This window comes from Ovis aries, chromosome 17 (genome assembly GCF_016772045.2).
Source record: "Ovis aries strain OAR_USU_Benz2616 breed Rambouillet chromosome 17, ARS-UI_Ramb_v3.0, whole genome shotgun sequence".
Lineage (NCBI taxonomy): Eukaryota > Metazoa > Chordata > Mammalia > Artiodactyla > Bovidae > Ovis > Ovis aries.
In genome coordinates, this window is record NC_056070.1 from 55,378,236 (window position 1) to 55,390,632 (window position 12,397).

Here is a 12,397-nt window from a genome sequence, read left to right on the forward strand (position 1 = left end):
ATGTTTTCATCCATTTTCTTTCTTTTTTTAAAAAAATATAATGTTATTTATTTTTTGGCTGTGCTGGGTCTTTGTTGCCATGCAGTCTTTTCTCCAGTTATGACTGGGGTGGGGGGTACTACTTGAGGTACAGGGAGCGGGTGGTGGTGCTGCTGCTGGTTCTCATTGTGGTGGCTTCTCTTGTTGCAGAGCATAGGTGCTAGGGCTGTGGCACAGGGCTTAGTTTCTCTGGGGCACGTGGGATCATCCCAGACCAGGGATCAAATCCATGTCTCCGGCATTGACAAGTGGCTTCTATACCACTGAGCCCCCAGGGAAGCCCCATTTTCTGCCCCCCGCCATTTTCTTTTAATTAAAAAAATTGAGGGGGACTTCCCTCGTGGTCCAGTGGCTAAGATTCCACCCTCCCAATGCAGGGGGCCTGGGCTGGATTTCTGGTCATGGAACCAGATCCCTCATTGCCACAACTAAGAGTTCATATGCCACAGCTGAAAAAAAAAAAGATCCTGGGTGCTGCAGGTAAGACCCGGTGCAGCCAAAGAAATAAATAAAAATAAATATTTTTAAAAATTCAACATTTTTGAATTGTGAAAGAACATAAGATATACCATCCTAGCAATTTTTAACTGTGGAGTTCAATTAGTGTTAAGTATATTCACATTGTGATGAAACTCATCTCCAGAACTTTTTCATCTTGCAAAATAGAACACAGAGAAGGCCAGGGATCTCATCCAATTTAAACCTCAAGAGTTTTTTTTCACTTCCCCACATGTAATCACCTATGAGAAGAGGTGTCTGTTCCTCAGACATGGCCCAAAGCCCCTGCATTTGCTACCCTTTCTCCTCTTCTCTCAGCTGGTACAGCTGTGCTCCTTTCCTGCCAGGTCATCTGTTGATTAGAAACACTTGGCTTCTCCATGGCCCTTGGTGGACATTTTCTTTAGAAGGAGCGGTCTTTGTCTTTTTTTTTTTTTTTTAATTGTCATTCAAGTTACAAGGAGACAGGGAAGGGTAAGTAGAGAGGTCCAGTTTTTTCAGGACATTCATTTACTTGAAAGAGCAGTTCTCCAACCTTGAACAGTGGGAATTTGGAGGAGAGGGAGGGGCCCTCAGGTTTGTCCTTGATCTTGGAGAGCAAGGGTCAATTCCGGAGTGAGTGAGGGATTTAGTTCTATTCTTAGGACAGACCCAGAGGGTATTGGTTACAGGCCTCTATGGCTGTTTTAGACCTGCTTACAGGAGATCAAGCCCTAGGGACAATGTCAGAGGACTTCCGGGGGTTGCTGGATCAGAGGTAGCCTGACATTGAACAAGCTTTTCAGAGTTCTCCTGAACCCTCAGCTGCTGCTCACCAGTTCTGGACTGGATACAGTTTTAGGCAAGACTGCAAGGCGGCTCTTTGCATGAAAGGAACTGTGTTGGGACTTCCCTGGAAGTCCAGTGGTTAAGACTTTGCCTTCCAATGTAGGGGGTATGACTTCTATCCCTGGTCAGGGAGCTAAGATCCAACATGCCTCTTGGTCCAGAAACCAGAACATAAAATAGAAGCAATGTTGTTACAAATTCAATAAAGACTTAAAAAATGGTCCACATCAAAAAAGTCTTTTTAAAAAGTTCTTTAAAAAAGAAAGAAGGGAACCATGTTTCTGACATTGAGGATCTCTTTGGTGTCAGCTCTTCTGTGGAATTTATCTGTCTAGGTTGAGTACAGCTGTTTGTTTTTCACTTCTGAAATATGCACATTAAAGTCTTCTTTTATAACAGTAAACACTGCTTTTTGAAAAAACCGTAAAATACTTTCCCTAAACCTGAAATATGCAGCTTGTCTTTTGTCCTGTGCAGCCACAATACCTAGTTTTGGAACACATTCCAGTTTCACTAAGTTTCCCAGCTACTGTTAAGATGGGTCTTAAGTTGCTTAAGTGAAGTCACTCAGTCGTGTCTGACTCTTTGCGACCCCATGGACAGTAGCCAACCAGGCTCCTCCGTCCATGGGATTTTCCAGGCAAGAATACTGGAGTGGGTTGCCATTTCCTTCTCCAGGGGATCTTCCCGACCCAGGGATCGAACCCGGGTCTCCCGCATTGTAGGTTGACGCTTTACTGTCTGAGCCACTGTTAAGATGGGTAAGATGGCTATCAGTGTTTTCAGTTTCCTGACAATGAACCTGCAGTCCCTCATGGCCTCAATGCTGGTACAAGGTCACTCACCATGTCTGAACCAGAACTTTTGTTTTCTGAGTCTTCCCTCAGGCTGCATCCCAGTATTTCCAAATCACTCCACTTAAAAAAGCCACATCATTTTATATCATGACACTCTTATTTGTTATAACAAAGCTCCACTGTCTTTTTTCTGCTCTTCTTTTCAAAAAAACATACCAGGGTATACACGGGAACACCACTTTTAGGGACATTTATCTCTCCTTCCTGCCCCTCCCTCAGGTAGTAGAATCCTTTCTGGAAGGTGTCTGCAAGCCAGATCCCAGGATGTATAAGCTGTGCTTGGAGTGGCTCGGCCGGCAGCCTTCTGAGTCCATCTTTCTTGATGATCTTGGACCAAATGTAAAAGCAGCTGCCGGCCTTGGTATTCACACCATTAAGGTAATGGTCACTGTTTTTTGAACCCCTTTGTGCTTCAGGCACTAGTGTAAGTATGCTTCAGACAGTTGTGTAAGTATTTCTTTTTTAAAAAATTTATTAATTTTTGGCTGTGCTGAGTCTTTGTTGCTGTACGTGGGCTTTCTCTAGTTGCTGTGAGAAGGTGCTAATCTTCATTGCCATGCAGGGGCTTCTGATTGCTGTGGCTTCTGCTGTTGTGGAGCATGGGCTCTAGGCACACAGGCTTTGGTAGCTACAGCATGTGGGCTCAGTAGTTGTGGCTCCCTAGCTCTAGAACACAAGCTCAGTAGTCGTGCTGCACTGGCTTAGTTGCTCTAAGGCATATGGAATCCTCCCAGAGCAGGGATCGAACCTGTGTCCCCTGTAATGGCACGCAGATTCTTACCCATCGTACCTCCAGGGAGTCCTAGGGTAAGCATTTCTGTGCAGTCCTCTTACACTCAAGAGTCAGAGTTGCCTCTGGTGGTTTTTGCCCTTGCTGCCACAGTCTTTTTACCTTTTAATTATGAAATTTAGGTGATTAGTCACTTGTATTTTCAATAAGAAGACACACACATACTAAGAAGGCAGTCAAGAAAAAGTCACACAGGGAGGTGAATGGCAGACTTAAGATGGTTCAGGTGACAGGTTGATCTGGTGATGCAGTTTTGGGTGGGGACCCAAAAAGCTACCAGCACCCAGACCACCTCAGTGCTTTGAAGCAGGAGAAACCATGTGAGAAGGGGTCTCCATCCAGCTTTCTACATTTGGGTTTTCATTATTAACTGGTCTATAGGGACAGAGTGGACACTACAGTACAATATTCTGTCCTCTTGGGAAAAGGGAGTATCATGGACATTTAACCGTCACTCTTCCCAGCAGATAAGAAAGATTAACGTGGTTAGGTAGTAAATGGAAGGAGGAAACCCATTCTGAGGCTTTCTCATCAGCTGACTTTCTGGCTCCCAAGTCTTTGCTCAGGCTATTAAAAAATATTTCTCTCTAAAAAAGTACCCTCTTAGAGAACAGGTAGGAGGAGAGGTCAGGGTTGTCTGGGGATCCATGCTCAATATTCTCTTTGAAACAAGGTTCATGACCCAGAGACTGCAGTAAAGGAATTGGAAACTCTTTTGGGATTTCCATTGAGAATGGCTGTTCCAAACATTCGCCTTGTGAGAAAGACGATGGAAATTCCCAAAGACTCCTTGGAGAAGTACCTCAAAGACTTACTGGGGACCCAAGTCATAGGTAGTTAAGTCTCTGCATTTTGGTAGAGGCTAGGCTTTCAGTCTGGCTCTCACTTTCTATCCTGGTGGAATATGCTGGAGATAAAGATGCTATGTGGTGAAGAAAATAGCTATTGGGCTCTGCAGACCCGGGTGCTGCTCTGTTTTGCTTGGGAAGAAGCACTGACCTCCTTTGCTATGGGTCCCCAGAGCGTACTTGGCCCTTGTTCCACGTGAGGCTGTGGCGTGGCAGCAGTTGCCTGCAAACAGCTGTCCTGGAGGAGAACTTGCAGTATGTGCCTCGGGTGTTTGGGTCTTTCTGATATTTTTGAGATGACAGCTTGTTTTGTGAAGGTGACTTAAAGGTTGCAGGAGTTTCAAATGAGAAAATGTGTCTCCATCTCTTCATAGGTTGCTCTCTCATTTTTCATATTCCACCCTCAGGAAAACAGGTGATTCATGAGCTTCTGAAGAAACTCCTACCTGGGCATAAAATTTGGCCTCCCCTGTTTGATCCTTCAAAGTTCTCTTTCTTTGCATGTAGCTTCATGTGAGGATGTTTTCTAGTGATCGGATTGTTCCTAGAGCCTCTACAGAGCTGAGGGACCATTTTGAATCAGAGCAGAGTTTGGGTAAACTCCGGGAGTTGGTGATGGACAGGGAGCCCTGGCGTGCTGCAGTCCATGGAGTCACAAAGAGTCGGACACAACTGAGCGACTGAACTGAACTGAGCCAATTCAGACAGACTCCCATTTCCTGCTCCTTTGACCAAGTGAAACGAATCTGTGTGTAGAGTTCATATCATTGTAAGACTAGGGTTAATTAGGCTGTTTCTGCAAGGGAGCCGCAGAGTTTAATCTTTGTGGCGGGAAATCACATCTCCCCAGAGCTCCTTTGGTTTGAGCTGTAGGCCTCTGCATAGCTCCTTTCAGCTGTCACACCAGTGTCAGGTGTGGTGTGGCCAAGTATGGGGTGAGGGTCACACAAGGGCACTTTTCATCCTTGGCTTAAAGTATTCCATTTAGCAAGATGGGTTGCCATGACTGTGCTTGTAGTTGATAAACAGAACTATAAAGCTTTTCTTTACGGTGCAGGAGTTGGCAAGACGGACAAAACTGGATACCTGTGAAAGTGAAAATTGTTGTGGTGTAAATCCAGTGGCCTTTGCCACATTGCAGCGTGACATTCTGGACCGAAGCCGGGGTGGGGGGTATGCCTGGGATGCAGTCATGTCTGGTACCCAGGGAGGAGATGCTTTCCTTATAGTGCATTCCAAATCAGGATGCTCTGTGTCCATGTACAATACTCCTTAGAAAGTAAGACTCTCTGTCCACATCTGTCCTCCAGAGCTGGTTTGAGTTTTCCTTCCTTTCAAACTTACAGGCCCATTGGAACTCCTTCAGTTTGATCACGGGCAGTCAAATCCCACCTACTATGTCAAGCTGGCTAGTCATCAGCTGATTCTGAGGAAGAAACCCCCAGGGACACTTCTTCCATCCGTGCATGCAGTAGAGAGGGAGTTCAGGTAAATTCTCAGGGTGTGTGTGTGGGGTGGGGCATGCTCTGTCTCCAGCCTCCACAGCCCCCTCCGCCCCCCGGGGCTGGCAAGTCAGTGCCCCATCAAAGTGCCTTGAGACATTTAAAATTACAAGTATGACTTTCCAAAATTATGTTAGATAAGAACATGTCACCCAGTTTCATTCAGGAGATTGTTTTTTCTTTTCTCTGTCTAAACCACTAGGAGGCTAGGAATTTTTGGAATTCTGTTAGTGGGGCTTTAGCCCAAAGAAGCATGGCTTTTAATTGATAGTTATTGAAACTGGGGGATTCGTTATGTGAATACCTCTACTTAAAAAAAAAAATTGTAGTTGATTTACTTGCTAGTTTTTGGTGTACAGCAAAGTGATTCAGTTATTCAGTGAATACACACAAACACAGAGGTATTTTTATGCAGTTTATTTACTTATTTTATTATTTTTGGCTGTACTGGGTCTTCGTTGTGGCGCACCGGCTCTTCATTGCAGTGGCTTCTTCTGTTGCAGAGCGTGAGCTCTATCTAGGGCACGTGAGCTTCAGTAGTTCTGGGGTGTGGGTCTAATTACTCTGAGGCATCTGAGATCTTAGTTCTTGGACCAGGGATGGAACCCCTGTTCCCTGAGTTGGCAGGCAGATTCTTAACCATTGGACCACCAGGCAAGTTCCTAAACAATGTCTCTTATAAACAGTACCTATTAGGTCTTGTGTTTCTATCTAGTAGGACAATTTTCATCTTTTAATCAGAATGTTTACTCTATTAAATTTAATGTAATTATCAGTATGTTTGACTTAGGTCTGTAAATGAACCATTTTTTGTCTCGTTAGTTTTTTTGTTCTCCTTGCCTTCTTTGGTCAATTGAATTTTTTAAAGAGTTCCATTTTAATTTATGCATTTATTAATTTTTAATCAGAAAAATAATTTCAAGAAAATTTCATCACTTCAGCCAGAAGTTCATTCATTTTTCTTGGCAGGATGATGGAAGCCCTTGTAAATGGGTAATGTCCAGATTTACTTTTTATGTTGTATACTCAAGGTACAGAAGAGAAAAGCCCATATAATAACTCTAATTTCAGTTTTCTAGAGTAAAGAAAAATAAAATTTGGGTAGAAGAGAAAAGAGATTTTATAGGCACCTCCTATTTGGTAGAAAACATCTACTTTTTTTAAAAAAAAATTCTAGAAATAATTTCCATCAAGTTGTATGTTTGTTTTCGTTTTTTTTATTGTGGCTTTCTAAACTTCTAAAGTTGCTTTGTAATATGCTTTGTAAAATAATTTTATTGATTGATTTTTGGCTGTGCAGGGTCTTTGTTGCTGCACTCGGTCTTTCTTTAGTTGTGGAGAGCAGGAGCTGCTCTCTAGTTGTGGTACACAGGCTTCTCATTGCGATGTCTTCTCTTGTGGTGAACCACAGGGTCTAGGGAGCTGGCTTCAGTAGTTGGGTCTCTCAGGCCCCAGAGCATGTGAGCTTCAGCAGTTATAGTACACGGGCTTGACTGCTCCATGGCGTGTAGCATCTTCCAGGACCAGGGAGCGAACCCATCTCCCCTTCATTGGCAGGCAGATTCTTAACCACTGCACCACCAAGGAGGTCCCTGTAATATGCTTTTTAAGTCTGTGTCTTTTTTCTCAATTTTTAAATTATGAAAAATGTGAAACTTACAGAGTAGTTGAAAGAAGAAAAAGATAGCATAATAAGCACCCACTTACACTTCAGCCAGATGGAAACATTGTTAACATTTTGCCATATTTGCTTTCTATATATGTGTATGTATATATGTGTATTTTATATATATAAAATATTATAGAAATAGTAATAATTATATAACAATATAATTTTATAAAATAATATTCTTATAACATTTAATAATTGGTAAATAATTATAAAGGATTATTTTGTAAACAAATACATGTGTGTGTGTATATATATATACATATTTTTTAATTGTTGTTTTTTTTATATATTTAATTTTTTTGCTCTGCTGTATGGCATGTGGGATCTTAGTTCCCTGACCAGGGATCAGACCTGTGCCCCCTGCATTAGGAGCATGGACTTTTAATCACTGGACCATCAAGTATCTTTTTAATAAATGTATATAAATAAGATTAAACTTTAGAAGTAAGCTGCAGGCAGCATATATCTCCTAAAAATAAAGATATTTTCTTTCATAGCAGTATTACATATAAGATAATTAAAAAGAATTGTATAACTTAATATCTTGTCCATGTTCAAGTCAGGATAAACAGTCCTAATGGAAGACTTTTCAAAACAACTTTTTAGAGTACTAAGCTGATTTCTAGGAATGATGAAGAGATGGATTAATGACATTTTGTATGCCACTCAAACCACTGAATAATGATGAAATTATATCTAATGGGAAGGGATACTTATGGAATCTTCACTGGAGCCAGACACATTCCAGACACTCCATATATAAATTTTCTCCCTTAATTCTTATAACTGCCCCTTGAAGATTAAGTAAAACAAGCTCAGAGAGGTTTACTATGTTCCTCAGGATCACACTGCTAGGAAAGGCAGAAGTGGGACTTAAGCCTGGTTCTGTGTGCTCTGACTCCCTCTCAACAGCTGCTTTCCTATATTATCATACTTAATCCCATTCCTGATACCTTCTACAAGTGGACCAAAGAGAAGAGAGGCATGCTGGCAAGGGAGTATAAACAGGGGTGGGGGGTGGGGTGGGGTGTGTGTGTGTGTGTGTGTGTGTGTGTGTGTGTGTGTGTGTGTGTGTGTGTGTGTGTGTGTTGGTTTGGAGAGGGAATACTTCTAACCTCTGCTTATATGCAGAAGAAAAAGGAAGTTTTCAGTACTCCCACCCAGCATTCAGAGCTTATACACAGGACAGAGCAGTGCCCTGACTAACAGCCTGCCACATCACAGGCTACTGACATACCGTTTGTGTCCCTCCCAGCATCGTCGGCAACGCCTTCTATCTGATGGAATACTGCCCAGGCCTCATCAACAAAGACCCCTCTCCACCAGGCTTGGAGCCCAGCCAGAGGCAGGCCATCTACACTGCCATGAAGAGAGTCTTGTGCAAGATTCACAGTGTGGACCTCAAGGCTGCGGGCCTGGAAGACTATGGGAAACACGGTGAGCACAGGGCCCCTTGTCTTCTGTGCTGATGTTTCCTCACTGGTCCTCTGCTTTATGGATTTGGATGGTATCAAGGTATTAATGCATCAACCTTTGCTAATTGTGAGTTGGGCTTGTTAGTTTCCTACTTGGAAAGCCCGTTTCATTTTGTGGAGGTGTTGCTTACCTAGACATTTTGTCCAGGGATAAATACCTTCATGAAGTACAGTATCTCTCCTCCCTGCAATTTTTATCTGACTGTATCTTTAAACCTTTCTTTTTTTCTGATACTGCCCAAAGGTAGTTAAGATACCTACTTTCTTCGTTTTCTGCCCTTTCCCATAAATATTCTTTTTAACAGGGATAGATTTTAAAAACGCCATTGTGCCAAATATTTGTTTATATAATTTGCTTCTACTTTTTTCTTTTCTTTTTTTGTATCTCAGTTTGAGTTCCTGCTCATTCTTTTGAGTATTTGTTATCATCAGGTTTTTTGCTTTCTTTTTTTTAAAAATCAGAGTTATTGAAGTGTAGCATTTTATGAATTTTGACAAATGCACACGATTTGTCGGTTTGTTTGTTTTTGGCTGCATCGAGTAGCATAGAGAATCTTAGTTCACTGACCAGGGACTGAATCCCTGTCCCATGCAGTGGAAGCCTGGAGTCCTAACCACTGAAGTGCAAGGAAATCCTCCACTAACACACATAGTTTATAATCAAAATCACACCTGTCCCCATGCTTTTGCATGTTGAATCTTTATTGTGAGCCAAAAAATTGTACCTCTGCCCTGCAGAGTTCAAGATTATCTAACTCTTGACCAGTTTGCATTCCTGTGGCTATGGGTAACTGCTCAGTCATGTCCGACTCTTTGCAACCCCATGGACTGTAGCCCACCAGGCTTCTCTGTCCATGGGATTTTTTAGGCAAGAGTACTGGAGTCGATTGCCATTTCCTTCTCCAGGGGATCTTCCTGACCCCAGGGATTGAACCTGTGTCCCCTGTGTCTTCTGCATTCAGGATTCTTTACCACTGAACGACCTGGGAAACCCATGCATTCCTAGCTGTGGTCAAAAAGAATCTCTCAGCTAAGCTGTATTTTCTTTCTCTGCTTTTAACCAAAACACCTATGTTTTCTGTAGGATCATATCAAGGGCTGCAGTATGTGTTCAGTGTATGTCAACTTCCTGACATACTTCTACCAACTTACCTAAAATTCTTTCACTCCATAGACACATGATCTGAATTCTCAAAACTGACAATTTGAGACACTTTGCTACCACAAAGCAGGCTTGCCAACTTCCAGCCCCAGTTGAGGTTCTCCACACCTTCCAAGTACATCCAGACCCATATCATCCTCCCATATTTTAACCTATTGACAAGAGTTACAAACTGTCAGTGTTGCCTCTGTTTGGTGGTCTCAATGGAAAATATTTACAATAAAACTTTTGTTTTATTATTTATCTGAAATTCAAATTTAACTGAGTATCCTGTATTTTATCTAGGAGCCCTCAGTTCAGTTTAGTCGCTCAGTTGTGTCCGACTCTTTGCAACCCCATGAACTGCACCACGCCAGGCCTCCCTGTCCATCACTAACTCCTGGAGTTCACCCAAACTCATGTCCATTGAGTCGGTGATGCCATCCAGCCATCTCATCCTCTGTCTAGAGCCCTAGTTACTAGTAAAATGGCCAGTAGGCAAAGACAACAGATGTTGCCTATATTGATCCTTTATTTCAGGATGGAAAGAGCCCTGGACAAGAAGTCAGGTGCTGATTTGTGGGGTGACCTTGGACAAGCCCCATTATTTTGTCATAGTTTTCTCAAGAGTAGAGGTTATGTAAAAAAGCCCTGCCCTGCCCCCCTCACAGTGCTGATGTGAAAAGCAAAGGAGATGGCAGCTGTCCCAGTGCTGTGAATGCAGATAAAGCCTGTCACATGAAGCAATGGGCAGTGTGACATCGCATCCTGCAATGGAAAGAGAACAGTTTAAGGAGGGCTCTCTCACGTGCTAAGTGGATCCTTTGCCTTTTAGTTTTAAAGTGCTTTTTACAGTGACCTATTAGTGTGACAAAGAGACAAAGTAGAAATATGGTGTCATTTTTTGTGACTCAGGACCAGCCTCCCAGGCTGTGTTTTCAGCCTGACAGCAGAAAGCAGCTTCCTCAGATTTCACATTCACTGATCCAGCTAAAGTGGCATGAGATCTTCCTTTTCAAGAATCCTGCAATTTCTAGAGTTACGTCAGGAGCCCAGCTGCTGGGCAGGGCATTGGCTATATATAGCTAATCTGCCATCTGTGTAAAATGAGTGTACTTAAAATTTGAATAAATATAACTGTTTGTTTGCTGAAGTTAAAAAAATCTCTGAAAGGACACCTAAGACTGGTCATGTTGGTTGCCTTTGGGGAAATGAGCTGAGTGGCTGAGCAAAGGGGTGGGAGAGCCTTGCCCACACCCCCTTTTGTCACTGTAATTTCAAGGTATGTGAATGTATCATTTGTTCAAGAGAACACATTTAAATTTTTTTAGGCACACGAAATGATCTAATCAAAAGGGACTTTTGACAAAGATGCTTTAGGTCCAATCTAGTTATCACAAATAACCTTTCCACCAAGGACCTGCAGAGAGCATAATTCCCTTTTCTCATCCCAGAGGGCAGGCTGCTTTGGGGAGGAAGGGCATTAGTGCTTGGCAGGCTTGCTCAGAACCAGTCTCCAACAGAGCAGAGACACAGGGACAGCTGCACCTGCTTCCCATGAGAAGGGAGTGTGCACAGCGCCGGGGTGGTATGTGCATGGGGGGGGTGGGGCGGGGGAACATCCTAAATCCATGTAGGAGATTAACCTGAGGGGCTCCTTCCACAAAGGTTCAGCTCCTGGTGGCTTCAATATTTGATTTCTTATGATAATTTTCAAACTTACAGAAACATTCAATAGTGCTGTGAATAACTATATGCCCATGACTGATTTTAACAATGATTAACTTTTGCCATGTCTGTTATCTTTCTCTTTCTGCATCTATCTATTTGCACAATTAACAAAGTGGTTACAGACCCTAACACTTGACTTCTGAGTGCTTCAGTATGCCTTTCCTAATAATAACATTTCACAGTACCATTTCACACCCAAGAAAACTCATTGTTTTCCCCAGTATCTAAGACCCAGTCCATATTCAGATTTCCTCATTTTCCTCCTTATCTTTTATAAGTGAGGTGGGTTTGTTTTTGGTTTGTTTTTTAAGTCAGGATCTGACCAAGGAACCTAGAACAGTACCCCTCTTTTTTTAAATGAATTTTTAAAGGGACCAAGTCAGTTGTCTTATGATTTGTCTTGATTATTACCTTATGGTTTCATTTACTACTTTGGACTTCTTGTAATTCCCAAAATTGAACTCTAGTTCTAAAGGCTTGATTTTATTTTGAGTTAAAACCTTTCATAGGGACTTCCCTGGTGGTCCATTGGTTAAGAATCCACCTGCAAATGAAGGAGCCACAGGTTTGATCCCTGTCCAGGAAGATCCCATGTGCCTTGGAGCAGCTGAGCCCACGTGCCCAGCTACTGAGCCTGTGCTCTAGAGCCCAAGAACCTCAACTACTAAGCCCGAGTGTCTGGAGCCCAAGGTCTGCCACGAGCAGCCACCGCAATGAGAAGCCCAAGCACTGCGACAAAGAGCGGTCCCTGCTTGCCACAAGTAGAGAAAGCCCACACAGAGCAACGAAGACCCAGCACAGCCATAAACGAACAAACTAAATGAATGAAGTGGTTCCTAAAAGATTACTCATTACAATTAAAAAAAAAAACAGCCCTGCTGGATTCTCCAAAGGACGGTGACTGAGTACTCTGAGTGTGCAGTTCACTGCAGAGAAGGAGACCAGTCCCTCTATCCTTGTCTTCAAGCTTCTGGGGAACATTTTTCTCTCAGAGGAGGGGTGAGGGCTTGGCTTAG

At 42.8% G+C, this 12,397-nt stretch overlaps 1 protein-coding gene and 1 long non-coding RNA gene across 11 annotated transcripts in view; one reads left to right on the plus strand and one right to left on the minus strand.

The window, feature by feature from the left end:
* Positions 1-12,397, plus strand: part of LOC101105533 (acyl-CoA dehydrogenase family member 10-like) — a 98,013-nt gene that overhangs the window by 73,599 nt on the left and 12,017 nt on the right. For 6 of the 9 annotated variants that reach the window (XM_060401223.1, XM_060401221.1, XM_015101640.3 and 3 more), the window contains exons 3-4: positions 5,207-5,348; positions 8,290-8,471. In XM_060401223.1, coding sequence (XP_060257206.1) covers positions 5,207-5,348; positions 8,290-8,471 — 324 coding nt within the window. The remainder of the gene's footprint in view (positions 1-5,206; positions 5,349-8,289; positions 8,472-12,397) is intronic. The other 3 variants (XM_060401226.1, XM_060401225.1, XM_060401227.1) reach the window with 1 other exon arrangement.
* Positions 1-12,397, minus strand: part of LOC105602881 (uncharacterized) — a 131,661-nt gene that overhangs the window by 10,556 nt on the left and 108,708 nt on the right. The window lies entirely within an intron of this gene.